The following is a 15,888-nucleotide window of genomic DNA, read 5'->3' on the forward strand; positions in this document are numbered from 1 at the left end:
TTATGAAAATATTAATGCCAAAATATTTGCAAAGTTACCAAAATTAAACATGTTCTTAGAAAAATATCTTAGTTACACTGGTTTTAAAAGAAACAGAAAGCCTGCAAAGTTATATTTCCATAACAAAAATAACACATTGGGGCCACTGTATAACAGACAAGTTATACAAAACTTAAACTGGAAAAGAACAAAATAGTGACTTTTTGTTGGTGCTATGATATTTTATATATAGAAAACCCTAAAGACTCCACCAAAAAACTGTTGGAATTAAGAGACACATTCAGCAAAGTTCCGGATACAAAATCAATAGGCAAAAATCTTTTGTATTTCTACAACTATTAACAAACTATCAGAAAGAGAAATTAAGAAAACAATAACATTTATGACTGCATCAAAAATAATAAAATACCTAGGAATAAATTTAGCCAAGGAGGTGAAAGACTTGTTCACTGAAAATTATTGGACAGTGATGAAAGAAATTAAAGAAAACACCAATAAATAGAAAGATATTCTGTGCTCATGGATTGGAAAAACTAATCTTGTTAAAATGCACCATCAAACCAGAAATGTTAAAGGAACTTACAAGAAATGTTAAAGGAACTTCTCTAGGTGAAAAAGAAAAGGTCACAATTAGAAACTAGAAACATGAAAATATGAATGGAAAAAATTAATCAGTAAAGGCTGTAGCTCAGCTGGTAAAGAATCTGCCTGCAATGCAGAAAACCCCAGTTCGATTTCTGAGTCAGGGAGATCTACTGGAGAAGGGATAGGCCACTCCAGCATTCTTGGGCTTTCCTGGTGGCTCAGCTGGTAAAGAATCTGCTTGCAATGTGGGAGACCTGGGTTTGATCCCTATGTTGGGAAGATCCCTTGGAAAAGGGAACGGCTACCCACTCCAGTATTCTAGCCTGGAGAACTCCATGGGCTATATAGTCAATGGGGTTGAAAAGAGTTGGATAGGACTGAGCGACTTTCACGTTCACTTACAAAGGCAAAAATACAGAAAAAGGTAGGAAATTTTCCATGCACAAAGCTAGCAGGAAGGTTATCCACAATAATCAGATAAGGGATACATGAAACAACTCCTGGTAAAACCTGATATCTAAAACAGTTATCATGAGGGGAGGAGAATACAAATGCAAAGTTGTTAAAATGCAGTTGAAATGAAGAGATCATGAATTTAATCATATATATATATAATCATAATCATATATATATCTCATGCAAAAAGAAAAAAGAATCCAAACCTAATCCTAAACACAGTCATCAAATCATGAGAGAACAAAAGAAGAACAAGAATAAGAAAGACCTACAAAACAATGAACAAAATGGCAAAAAGAACATGCATATTAATAATTACTTTAAATTTAACTGGACTAAATGATCTAATCAAAGACAATGAGTGGTTAAAAAAAAAGCTGCCTACAAGAGATGCGCTTCAGATCAAAAGATACACACAGACTACAAATGAGGTGATAGAAAAACATATTCCACGCAAGTGGAAATCAAAAGAAAGCTGGGGTAGCAATACTTATAGCAGAAGAAATAGATTTTAAAATAAACACTGTTACAAGAGACAAAGAAGGACATTACCTAATGATCCAGAGATTGCTCTAAGAAGACATAAACATATGCACCCAACATAGGAGCATCTAAATACATAAAAGAAATACAGACACAAAGGGAAAAATCAACAATAATAGTAAGGGACTTTAACACCCTACTCACATCAATGAACAGATCATCCAGACCAGATAGAAGATTAATAAAAAAAAAGTACTATCCCTAAATGACACAATAGTCCTGATGGACTTAGGAGTATTTATAGAACATTTCATCTAAAAGCAGCAGAATACACATTCTTTTCAAGTGCACATGGAACATTTTTCAGGATACATTACATGCTTCACAGAAAAGAAGCCTTGATAAATTTAAGAAAACTAGAGTACTATCAAGCATCTTTTCTGACCACACTGCTATGAGACCAACAGTCAACTCTAAAAGAAAAGCTTCAAAACACATATAGACCCGTGAAAGCTAAACACTATGCTACTGAACAATAAATGGATTGCTGAAGAAATTGAAAAGGAAATAAAAAAAATATGTGAAGACAAATGAAAATGAAAACACAATGATCCAAAACCTTTGGGATGCAGCAAAAGCAGTTCTAAAATGGACATTTACAGCAATACAAGCTTACCCCAGGAAACAAGAAAAATCTCAAATCAGAAACCTAGTCTCAAATCTAAAGGAGCTGGAAAGAGAAAAACAAATAAAACCTAAAGCTAACAGAAAAAAAGAACTTATAAAGGTCAGAGTGGAAATAAATGAAAGAGAGACTAAAAAACAATAGAAAAGATCAACAAAACTAAGAGTTGGTTCTTTGAAAAGGTAAACAAAATTGATAAACCTCTAGCCAGATTCATTAAGGAGAAAAAGAAAGTGGGCCCAAATCGATAAAATCGGAAATAAAAAAGAAGTTACAACCTACACCACAGAACTACAAAGAATCATGAGGCTACTACAACTATGTGGCAATACAAAATGGGCAACTTAGAAGTGGACAAATTCCTAAAACTCTTACATGACTTCTCAAGACTGAATCGGGAAGATACACAAATATGGACAGATCAATTACCAGAAATGAAAATGAATTAATAATTTTTAAAAAATTCCAAACAAACAGAAGTTGAGGATCAGAAGGCTTCACAGGTAAATTCCACCAAACATTTAGAGAAGAGTCAACACCTATCCTTCTCAAACTATTCTAAAAATGTGCAGAGGAAGGAACACTTCCAAACTCATTCTATGAGGTCAGTGTCACCTTGCCACCCAAACCAGACAGACATACCACAAAAAATAAATTATAGGCCAAGATCACTGATGAACATAGATGTAAAATCCTCAGTGAAACACTAGTTCTAACTGACTCTAACAATACATTAAAAGGATGATATACTACAATTAAGTGAAGTTTATCCCAGGATGTTAGGATTTTTCAATATCTGCAAATCAATAAATATGATACACCACATTAACAAACTGAAGCATAAAAGCCATATAATCATCTAAATGGGTGCAGAAAAACTTTTTCATAAACTTCAACATCTATTAATGATATTGAAAACGGGCATAGAGATAACACACTTCAACATAATAAAAGCCATATATGACAAGTCCACAGCTAAGATCATACTCAAAACTGAAAAGCTGAAAACATTTTTTTCTAAAATTAGGAATAAGACAAGAATGTCCACTCTCACCATGTTTATTCAACACAGTGTTGGAAGTCCTATCCACAGAAATCAGCAGGGAAACAGATTAAAAAATCCAAACTGGAAAGAAGTAAAACTGTCACTGTTTGCAGATGATATGATACTATATGTAAAAAATCCTGAGGACACCACTAAAAATCTATTAAGAGTTCATCAATGAATACAACAAAATTGCAGGCTACAAAATTAATATACAAAAATCTGCTGCACTTCCACACACTAATCACAAACCATCAGAAAGAGAAACTAAGGAAACAATCCCATTTACAATTGCACAAAAAAGAATAAAATATCAAGGAATAAACCTACCTAAGGAGGAAAAAGTCCTGTGTTCGGCAAATTATAAGACACTGATGAAGGAAATTGAAGACCACATAAACAGATGTAAAGGTATACCACGTTCATAGATTGCAAGAACTAATAATCTTAAAATGACCATGCTATCCAAGGCAATCCACAGGTTCAATGTAATTTCTATCAAACGACCAATGGCATTTTTCACAGAACTTAAAGAAATTTTTTAATTTGTATGGAAGTACAAAAGACAACAAAACAGCCAAACAATCTTGAGAAAGAACAGAGCTGGAGAAATTGTGCTCCCTGACCTCAGACTATACCATTAAGCTACAGTAATCAAAAGAGTATGGTACTGGCATAAAAACAGACACACGGATCAATGGCACAGAACAGAGATCCCTGAAATAAACTCACACACTGATGGTCAATTAGGATAAAGGAGGCAAGAATACACAGTGAAGAAAAGACAGTCTCATGGAAACAACCTAGATGTCCATCAGCAGATGAATGGATAAGAAAGCTGTGGTACATATACACAATGGAGTATTACTCAGCCGTAAAAAAGAATTCATTTGAATCAGTTCTGATGAGATGGACGAAACTGGAGCCGATTATACAGAGTGAAGTAAGCCAGAAAGAAAAACACCAATACAGTATACTAACACATATATATGGAATTTAGGAAGATGGCAATGATGACCCTGTATGCAAGACAGGGAAAGAGACACAGATGTGTATAATGGACTTTTGAACTCAGAGGGAGGGAGAGGGTGGGATGATTTGGGAGAATGACATTCTAACATGTGTACTATCATGCAAGAATTGAATCGCCAGTCTATGTCTGATGCAGGATACAGCATGCTTGGAGCTGGTGCACGGGGATGACCCAGAGGGATGTTGTGGGGAGGGAGGTGGGAGGGGGTTCATGTTTGGGAACGCATGTAAGAATTAAAGATTTTAAAATTTAAAAAAAATAAAAATAAAAAAAAAAAGAAAAGACAGTCTCTTAACCAAGTGGCAATGAGAAAGCTGTATAGCTACATATAAAAGAATAAAATTAGAATATTCTCTAACATCAGGTAGAAAAAATAAACTCAAAATGGATTAAAGGCCTAAATGTAAGACCAGAAACCATCAAACTCCTGGAAGAAAACATAGGCAGAAGATGCCCAACAGAAATTGTAGCAGTGTTTTTTGGATCTGTCTCCTAAAAAAAGGTAACAAAAGCAAAAATAAACAAATGGAACCTAATGAAAGTTAAAAGCCCCTGCACATGAAAGGAAAACAGTGACAAAATAAAAAGACAGCCTACTTAGTGGGAGAAGACATCTGCAAATATATGATCAATAGGGGGCTAATATCCAAAAATATATAAACAGCTCCAATATCAAAAAAGAAAAAAAAAAGCCGAGCAACCTGATTAAAAAAGGGGCAGAATATCTGCACAGACAATTTTCCAAAGAAAAGATCAGATGGCCAATGATCAGGGAAATGCCAGGTAAAACCACAATGAGATATCACCTCACACTTGTCTGGCTGTCATCAAAAAGAACACAGGTAACAAATATTGGTGAGGATGTGGGAAAAAAAGAACCCTCATACACTGTTGGTAAGAATGTCCATTGGTGCAAACAGTATGGTTTCCCAAAAAACTAAAAATAGAACTACCATATGACCCAGCAATTCCACTCCTGGGTATATATTTGAAAAAAGAAACAAAAACACTAAATCAAAAAGATACACGCACCCCAAGGTTTATAGCAGCATTATATACAACTGCCAAGATACAGAAGGAACCTAAGTGTCCATCAACAGATGAATGGATAACTAAGATGTAGTGTACACACACACATGCACAATGAAATACTACTCAGCTATAAAAAGAATGAAATTTTGCCAAATGCAACGATATGCATTGACTTGGAGCATATATACTAAGCAAAGTAAGTTAGAGAAAGACAAATACTGTATAATATCACAAGTGGAATCTAAAAAATAAACTAGTGAATATAATAAAAAAGAAATAAAATCACAAACACAGAGAACGAATTAGTGCTTCCCAATGGGGCAACGGAAGGAAGGAGGGGCAGGTCAGAGAAGGGATTAAACTCCTACACATGAAATAAATAAGTTATAAGGATATATTATACAGAATACAGCCATTATTTTATAATAACTACAAATGAAGTGAGAGAATAAATTTCCGTTGCTCTAAGCCACCCTGTGTACAGTACTTTGTTATAATAGCACTAGGAAACTAACGCACTATTGAGTCCTGAAACAGAAATGAAGCATTTTGGCTCATCCCATGCCACATATTTCACTATGGCTGAATAATAATAGCAGGTGGATTTCAATCTTGTTTAACGGGTATCTTACAAGAACACATTCTAATAGTGCGTAAGTGAGCGATGGCCACCTGATGCGAAGAGCTGACTCATTTGAAAAGACCCTGATGCTGGGAAAGATTTGAGGGCAGGAGGAGAAGGGGACGACAGAGGATGAGATGGCTGGATGCATGCACACAGTGAGGGATGACACTTACAAGTGACCAAATCGTAACTAAAACAAGGTTTAACTAGCTAAAAAGGTCAGCAGAGGGTGAGTTACCCATTAGTGCACCCTGATTTCCAAGAAAGATAACGATAGGGCCCATATGAGGGCAGCTCTGGAGTAACTGAAGGCAAGACTCAGCATCTGCTTTCCCATCTTGCTCTTCCTGTATATTAACTTCATAGTTTGCTCCAGCTGCAGTCTGTCTTTAGCTAGCAGGTGAAAACATGGCTGCTTTTCTCCAAGTTTTCTCTTTTATAGAGCTGAAGCACCTGAAGAAAGACTATTTCCATTCTCAGGGTCCTCAAGTCCAAAGAGCCCAGAGGAACACTTTGAGTGGCCTGAGCTGGGTTGTCTGTCCATTCCTGAACTACCTGTTGGAGCTCCATGGCCAGGCAGGTACCAGAGAGCGGGAACGATGGAGACAACCTAATGAAGAATAGCTCTGGTTTCTTTCCTTGATAAAATAGTTTTACTTTTTTTCAATTTACTCCAAATTCTGATCAAAATGCTAAAATGAAGTGAGCAATGAGGAGTTGAGAAGTAATTTTAAAGGCAGATACAGATATAATTGGAAGGATAAATAGTAGTAACAGATAAATTATCAATACACATAATACATTGATAAAGAACTTTAATGAGAGACTTCCTTGATGGTCCAGTGACTAAGACTCCATGCTCCCAATGCAGGGGGCTCAGGTTCAATCCCTGGTCAAGGAATTATATCCCACATGCCATGACCAAGAGTTTGCACATTGCAACTAAAACCCAGCACAGCCAAATAAATAGATAAATATTAAAAAAAATTACACTTTGGTGTGTTCTTCAAAAAAAAAAAACAAACAACTTTAACAAAGAGCCAATAAGCACATGAACTGGATGCTTTAATGTATGTACTTATAAATAAAACAATTTTTGCAGTTGGAATTACCAAAAAAAAAAAAATTTCCATTTAAAAGAAAAGAATATAAGAAATTAGCATCCATTTTTATCTGAAGATTTATTTTAAAGAAGCTTTTATCTTTGGGTAGTAAAGGCACTATATTTCATTGGCAATAAACATGTGACTGTATTGTGTGAGCAGGGCACTGAAGTGCCATGAGATTGCTTCATGAGAGAATGAAATTCAATATACAACCTGTAACTTTCTTAGACTCAGAAATTATTACTTACCGTAGCACTGGGGTTTCTATCAGCTCGAATTTGTTCAAAAGAATTTATTTTATGGGTACTCATTTCATCAGTGTCAGCAACGATATAATGTCTAGGAGAATAAGCATTGGACAGGTTCTCCAGCAGCCTTAGGATCTCAGTGGTATGCCCACCTGGAAAAAATATTGGAAGACCTAAGATGAAGAAACTTGTAATGGACATATCCATCTGATGATGTTATCCTAATGCTAACTTTTGTGTATTTCTCAAAATACAGAAGGAATATCTGGAAACAATAATCTGTGCCCTTGTAGAAATATTACTTCTATATGGGGGAAGAGGATAATAGATGTATAAAAATAAAATCAGTACCAGCAGTAAGTCGTGCTACTATACTAGCTGAAGAAGGTACAAAGAAGTATAAGACACTGTACTGTGCGTGCTCAGTGGCTCAGTCCTGCCCAGCTCTTTGCGACCCCATGGACTGTAGTCCATCAGGCTCCTCTGTCCATGGGATTGTTCCAGCAAAGAATACTGGAGAGAGTTAGCATTTCCTTCTCTAGGGGACCTTCCTGACACAGGGATCAAAACTGTGTCTCAAGTCTCCTGCATTGCAGGCAGATTCTTGGCGATTGCATCACTTGGGAAGCCTGGTATAAAACACAGGTCCTGTTATCAAGAAGTCTGATGGGACAGGGGCAAGACACACACAGGTATATAAAGAGTGATGCAAGACAGCAAAAAACATTAAAATGAGGGGGACAGGCAAGCAAACTGTTATGAAAAGCAATGCCCTCAGCATAGAGAAGATCCCTGGCAAAGGCTGAGATGACTTAAAAGTGAAGCTAATGGGCAGACAGGTTCAGGGATGCCACTGGGTGGGGTTGGATCATTAGGACATGAGAAGACAAGATCTGGGATGGGTGTTCAAGGCTTGGTGGGAACCCTGGGAAGAAAGATGAAGGTGAAGTAAGGTCAGCAAAGTAGGCTGGAAAATGGGAAGCAGCTGCTGAAGGCTTCCATGTTGTGAAGTAATATTAGGCAGGCATGAGCGCTGATTGCCAGGGCTCAGATCTTTCTAAGGAAGACTTTTGTTCAACACCTCCTAACAGAAGTCTCAGCTCTCTGCAGGTCCTCAAACACTTACCAAACTTCACCCAACCACTGTGTGTTCAATTTCTGAAATCGTACAATCTCCAAAATTTTCCCACTTTAATTTTAAAACCATGAATTTAAAAGTCAACCGTGTTCATTAAGGTTTCTTTCAGGGGAAAAAAATCAAAAGAATATATTTATCTCATTAACTATATGCCAATTAAGCAAGGCAACTGAACTTCTTAAGAATGAGCCCTATCATATCTATTTAATTGCACAATCCCTTGGCCTCAGCCAGGTTGATGTCTTTAACATTCTCTGTGTTCATCTTATTTGTTACCTCTTCTTTGCTTCTGGTCATGCTACAAAGCTCCCCCTGCTACAAAGCTCCCCCTGTTGTAAGAAAGCTTTCAATAGTGATACAAACAAACAAGTAGGATAATCAAACAAATTAAGTATGTGTTTTCTCGAAGCACATATATTTTCTTATAGTAGAAAGGGAAAGATTACTCTCTAGATCTCAGAAGGAATTAGATATAGAAATAGTCAGTACAAAAAATACATGGGAATTAGAATCATACTGTAACTTAATAACTTGTCACCCATTTCCTTCTGTGAAAGTGAATGAAAGCGTTAGCTGCTCAGTCCTGTTCGACTCTTTGTGACCCCATGGACTGTAGCCCACCAGGCGCCTCTGTCCATAACTTGTCACCCATCTTCTTATGCAAGTAATTCACACATCTCATACTCACCTTAGAATTTTTGTTTTTAACTTTGCGAAAGTGTGGTAGTTTGCAAAGTATGTACTTATTTTCACAGCTGGAACAATTAAGGATAAAACCTAATATACATAACATCTTCCACTGTAGCTAAGACTTCATTTTACCTGCTTTCATGGTCTTTTTTCCTTTAAAGGAAACCCTCACTGAATACATTCTTTGAAAATTTAACCTTGTTACTGAATCAGGTCATTAAAATGATGGGCTTTGTCTTCCATTTCACTCTTTCATTAAGATTTATTCTTTGGGAATGAAATCCTCTCAGTTCTATCTTAAGATGTACCCAGAATGCAATCACCCCTAACTTCCTTTGCAAGCATCCTGATCCAAACCACACCTTTCTTGCATGGATTATGACTATAGCTTCCCGGTCTATTCCCCTCACTGCTCTTGTCTATTTGAGTACCCAATATAGTCTATTCTCAACACAGCCTCTAGAGTGATCCTATTAAAAAGAGTTGATCAAATTATTTGTCTCTATTCAAAACCCTCCAAGAGCTCCCCTTCTCATATGGAATAAAAGACTTTTTGTAAGCTCTTGGGCCATTGCACTCATCTCACATGCTAGTAAAGTAATGCTCAAAATTCTCCAAGCCAGGCTTCAGCAATACGTGAACCGTGAACTCCCTGATGTTCAAGCTGGTTTTAGAAAAGGCAGAGGAACCAGAGATCAAATTGCCAACATCCGCTGGATCATGGAAAATGCAAGAGAGTTCCAGAAAAACATCTATTTCTGCTTTATTGACTATGCCAAAGCCTGTGACTGTGCGGATCACAATAAACTGTGGAAAATTCTGAAAGAGATGGGCATACCAGACCACCTGACCTGCCTCTTGAGAAATCTGTATGCAGGTCAGGAAGCAACAGTTAGAACTGGACATGGAACAACAGACTGGTTCCAAATAGGAAAAGGAGTACGTCAAGGCTGTATATTGTCACCCTGCTTATTTGACTTATATGCAGAGTACATCATGAGAAACGCTGGACTGGAAGAAACACAAGCTGGAATCAAGATTGCCGGGAGAAATATCAATCACCTCAGATATGCAGATGACACCACCCTTATGGCAGAAAGTGAAGAAGAGCTAAAAAGCCTCTTGATGAAAGTAAAAGAGGAGAGCGAAAAAGTTGGCTTAAAGCTCAACATTCAGACAACGAAGATCATGGCATCCAGTCCCATCACTTCATGGGAAATAGATGGGGAAACAGTGGAAACAGTGTCAGACTTTTTTTTGGGGGGCTCCAAAATCACTGCAGATGGTGATTGCAGCCATGAAATTAAAAGACACTTACTCCTTGGAAGAAAAGTTATGACCAACATAGATAGTATATTCAAAAGCGGAGACATTACTTTGCTGACTAAGATCTGCCTAGTCAAGGCCATGGTTTTTCCAGTGGTCATGTATGGATGTGAGAGTTGGACTGTGAAGAAGGCTGAGTGCCGAAGAATTGATGCTTTTGAACTGTGGTGTTGGAGAAGACTCTAGAGAGTCCCTTGGACTGCAAGGAGATCCAACCAGTCCATTCTGAAGGAGATCAACCCTGGGATTTCTTTGGAAGGAATGATGCTTAAGCTGAAACTCCAATACTTTGGCCACCTCATGCGAAGAGTTGACTCATTGGAAAAGACTCTGATGCTGGGAGGGATTGGGGGCAGGAGGAGAAGAGGACGACTGAGGATGAGATGGCTGCATGGCATCGCTGACTCGATGGACGTGAGTCTGAGTGAGCTCCGGGAGCTGGTGATGGACAGGGAGGCCTGGTGTGCTGCGATTCACGGGGTCGCAGAGTCGGAAGCGGCTGAGCAACTGGGATGGGCTGGGCTGGGCCTCATCTGCTTCTTCCCCACCTTATGCAGTATACTCCAGCCACTCTGGCCTCCTTGCTGATGTGTCATCTCGCTAAGGCGGCTTTCTCTGACAATTCTATCTAAAATGCAACTTCCTTTCTCTACTTCATAGTATTTATTGCCTATAACTAACTATACAGTCTATTCACTTTTTCTGTTTTGGTTTCCCCCACCCTAGTCCCAGTAGACAGTAAACACCATGATAGCAAGGGCTTTTATTTTGTTACTGCTATACCTCCAATGACAGACAATTTAATATTACATCTGAAATTGTCTAAGCAGGTCACATGTCTTTGAAACATAGTATTTCAAAGACAAATAATAATTTTGATTGGTATTCTTTAAACAAGTGATACATTATGGTAAGATTAAGCATTTTTTGATATTCAGGATAGACAAGGAAAATGCCTTCCCATGCTAAATTTTGGACATGAACTATTAAATTATTTATCTAACTACAAATCTTTCTTTGGTTTGGATGACTTTTGGAGGTCCTTGACTCTTCATACCCTTCATGGTTCGAATGACAGAGGGCACCGCTTGCCTGACAAATGCTCAATTTTAGTTTTGCTTCCCAGTCTGCCAAATCTCATGATGTTAAGTGAATGGCTCGAACATCCATTCTTCCATCTATCTGCTCAAGCCAGAAACCCAGACATCACTCTTGAGCCCACCTTCCCATCACCCTCCACTTCCAATCCACAATTCTAGTGATTTTTATCTCCTAAATCTCACTTAAATGCATATATTTTTCTCCATCCCCTCACTCATCAACCCCAGTCAGGCTGTCATCTGTCACCTGAAGTATTCAAAAGGCTACTACTTGTCTCCCTACCTCAGTCTTTGTCAAAACATTCTCGTGATAATGCAGGCTGAATGATCTTTGTGAAAGCTCAGATTCAACTGGGTCACTCTCCATTCAAAAATTCTTTAAAAGATTCCTTTGCTACTAGGACTATCAAAAGTCATCACTTATTAAATGCATTACTATGTGCCAAGCACTTTGCTAAGCACTTTACCACCACATTTACTCTCTCATCCTAACTCAAATTTTTCAAAGTAGAAATAGAAGGTTCAATGAGGTTAACTAATTTGCCCAAGATCACCACATTATTAAGTGGCAGAGATGTCATTGGAGAAGGCAATGGCACCCCACTCCAGTACTCTTGCCTGGAAAATCCCATGGATGGAGGAGCCTGGTGGGCTGCAGTCCATGGGGTCGCCAAGAGTCGGACATGACTGAGCGACTTCACTTTCACTTTTTACTTTCATGCATTGGAGAAGGAAATGGCAACCCACTCCAGTGTTCTTGCCTGGAGAATCCTAGGGACGGTGGAGCCTGGTGGGCTGCTGTCTATGGGGTCACACAGAGTCAGACATGACTGAAGTGACTTAGCAGCAGTAGCAGCAGAGATGTCATTTAACTCCAGTATTATGTTAATTTAGAGGTAAGTGATCCTAATGACTACATGGTAGAATGCAGTGGAGTAGTGTCCCTTGCTCTATGTGTGTGTTTGGGGGGTGTTAAAATACCCTCTCCAATCATTACCTCCCCACATCCAACTCACTGCAGGAGTGCTCTCTCACGTCTGGCCTTCCAAGTGCCATGGCTTTCTTTACACACCTTTCCGACCTCAAAGACCCAGCTCCCCCTTGTCTGGCTAATTCTTAGTCATCTTTCAAGCATCCCTTTAGACATCACTTCTTCCAGTAAGCTTCCTGCCTCAGGTTCAGATAAAGTGATGCCCAGTGTGAACTTACATAGCAGTTTCTACTTCCCAGGTTACAGCACTTTTCTCATTGCAGTAAGGATCCATTCTGTTTTTTGTTTTCTGTTAGTTTTTCTATATTCTCCATTTCATTCACAGCTGTTCCCTCACACCTTTCAGTGCTTGGTACATAGTCAGCACTCCACGACAAGTAGTGTTAATCAGGTTTGTTATTTTTAGGGCTTAGTTTATTGCCTGCCCTCTCTCCCATGGCTCAAAACACATTAAGGGAATAAAGTAACGAATTACACGTGAACATAGGTTTAGAACACGTGCTAATACTATAAATATTAATCTTTCTGGATGCAATCTTCTGGCATTTCTATATATACATAGTGTGGGTGTGTATGGCTCTCAGAACTGTCCATTTAAAGTTGTAAGCGCCTACAGAGCAGGCCGATTCCGTTTAGATTGCATTATCTGACTGTACAGATTGTTGTTCATTCCCTGACACAATATCCTGAGGTGTGTATTGTTCTCCTGTTGGTAGGTAATTGCTTCTACACTCGCAGATTTTGTATATCAGTTCCGTTCAGTTCAGTTGCTCAGTCGTGTTCGACTCTTTGCGACCCCATGAATCGCAGCACGCCAGGCCTCCCTGTCCATCACCAATTCCCGGAGTTCACTCAGACTCAACGTCCATCGAGTCAACGATGCCATCCAGCCATCTCATCCTCTGTCGTCCCCTTCTCCTCCTGCCCCCAATCCCTCCCAGCATCAGAGTCTTTTCCAATGAGTCAACTCTTCCCGTGAGGTGGCCAAAATACTGGAGTTTGTATATGTATACTTATAAATGCGACGATTCGGTTTGTCTTGTTTTTCATGCAGCAACTGTGATTCCTAAATCCCAAATGTCTAGATTAATAATGCAAAACAACATTTTTCAGGGAAATTTCATGTTGCATCAACAGGCTTCTGTGTCATCTTTGGTAACTGATACTTACTTTGTTAGAAAAATATACGCTACAGAAAAGCTTATTATAGATAAGTGTAAATTATGCATTTGTCAATAAACGCGCGGCTTGAGGCACTTTGACAACAAACCAGCGTTTTGCCCAGGTTGGGCTGACTTGAGCCAATCACTCAAACTACAAATCTCAGCATTCAAAGCTGCAAAAAGTCCTACTGGCGCTGCGAAGAGCGCCGCGGTGGACTCTGGGTTTTGTAGTCCCCGACCCTAATCCGCCAGTCACGGCCCGTATACTCACCAGATCCAGCCACCACCAAGAGGCTGAGAGACCGCCGAGGCACAGGAGCGCGAGGACTCAGGACTACCCACAGCCGCACTGCCAGCAGCAGCAAGGCCACGGCTCCTGCAGCCGCCGCGAGGATAAGGGCGCCAACCATTCAAAGAAAATACGCATGCGTGCTATCCCGGTGCCGGCCGAGGAGCGGTCAGAGTTCAAAACTACGGGCTCTCCGGAGACTCAAATTCGAAGAGTGGGCGTCTTGGTGGGTGTGGCTTGCTTGAGGTGGGAGGAGTTCAAGGCCAGAGGCGGAAGCCCGGGCTCAGACCGCTCCGCTGGCTTCCGGCGGGGTGGTGGGGGGCGGGTTTCTGCTAACAAATAGCCAGTGCATAAACTGAAATTCCCGGATTAACACCCTGGAGAAGTTTGGTTGCAGCGCATGAGAATGACACGCTACCTGTGCGCTCTAAAGAACCCCGGAGCGCCCAAGTTAGCAGGTGTTCCAGCTTTACCAACTTTGTGACTTCCACCTGAGGCCAATGGCATACATCGCCGTTTTTTTTTTTATGAAACGCCGAGAGAAATGTTTCTGTTGCACATGCGCAGCTACTACTGAAAGTGTTTGCAGTTAAAGTACCTTGGTACAGAAAGTTGAATTTAGGGCCTTCGTATTTCTCCTCTTTCCCAACGCTCAGACTTTTCACTTTTCTAGACGTTTTCACACATCTCAAACAGTGTGACCAGAGTAGGTGATCACCTCAGGTTACACCGTGATCCTGAGACGAGTGGATGCTCAGGGGCTCAAGGTGGCGGGCTAGAGATGGCATCGTCCTATTCAGTTAATTTTACCATAAAGGCAACACCTCCCCTATCTCAATTTTGCTTAATTTTGTGTTTACTTAATTCCCATTACAGCAATATAAAAATACTGGGAGGAACCCCTTCATCCCATGGGTAATTTGTCTTCAGTTCCCCGTGGACTTGTAGGTTAGATAGGACAAGTGTACAGAGGAGTAAACAAGTCCAGAAAGGTTAAACAGCTTGCTCAAGTGAGATAGTGGCAGGTTTAGATTTAGACAGTGGAAACCCCAGCTCCTGCTGCATAGGAGTTTACATTGTGTATTCCTTTGCTAGGTCTTCGCTGATTGCTCAGATGGTAAAGAATCTGCCTGCAATGCAGGAGACCTGGGTTCCTTCCCTGGATTCTGGATCAGGAAGATCCTTTGGAGAAGGAAATGGCAACCCACTCCAGTATTCTTGCCTGAAGAACTCCATGGACAGAGGAGCATGGTGGGCTACAGTCCTCAGGATCACAAAGAGTAGGACATGACTGAGCAACATTTTCACACATTCCTTTGGTAAATTCAAACTTGCTTAGATCCTAGAACAGTGTTTTTAAAAATGTGACTTCTAGGGTACAGTAGGGAGCTACTGAAACAGAATCCCCAGGGGAGAGGCCTAAGATCAACTCATCTAACCAATCCGTCTATTTGTATCAGCAGGCAAGTTTGGGAAGTATTTAGGAACTATGTGGCATCATTTTTTGGCTAATGGACCTTGCAGCACTTCCTGTGGTCTATCAAATCCTCTTAACGCTGTATCCTCACAATAAGGTCATTCATAAGGTGAATCTTATTTTTGAACTTTACAGATAAAGAAAAGGATTCTATAAAAGTTAAATTGCTTAACATTACTTAGCTGGTAGTGGTGGTGAAGTTTTATAATTGTGGGTTTGGAAGTCAGTGCCTCTCAAATTTTGATGGCATCAGAATCCCCTGGCCTTACAAATACATAGATGAAAGTCCAGAGGTAGAGCCTCTGGCTCAGTATGAACAACAGCTTAAGAACATTACAAAGGATATAGTTTTCTTTCATCTGCCCGCTCTGCCATTCCCAGCAATGGCTTCAGCTTAACGCTGTTTCCCCTCCTAC

At 39.7% G+C, this 15,888-nt stretch overlaps 1 protein-coding gene across 1 annotated transcript in view; it reads right to left on the reverse strand.

Annotated features, from left to right (window-relative positions):
• Window positions 1–14,222, reverse strand: part of ALG14 (ALG14, UDP-N-acetylglucosaminyltransferase subunit) — a 102,732-nt gene extending 88,510 nt beyond the window's left edge. The window contains exons 1-2 of the mRNA XM_005678129.3: window positions 13,978–14,222; window positions 7,299–7,450 (exon numbers count right to left, since the gene is read on the reverse strand). Of these exons, the coding sequence (XP_005678186.3) occupies window positions 7,299–7,450; window positions 13,978–14,116 (291 nt within the window). The 5' untranslated portion in view covers window positions 14,117–14,222. The remainder of the gene's footprint in view (window positions 1–7,298; window positions 7,451–13,977) is intronic.

This window comes from Capra hircus, chromosome 3 (genome assembly GCF_001704415.2).
Source record: "Capra hircus breed San Clemente chromosome 3, ASM170441v1, whole genome shotgun sequence".
Classification (NCBI taxonomy): Eukaryota; Metazoa; Chordata; class Mammalia; order Artiodactyla; family Bovidae; genus Capra; species Capra hircus.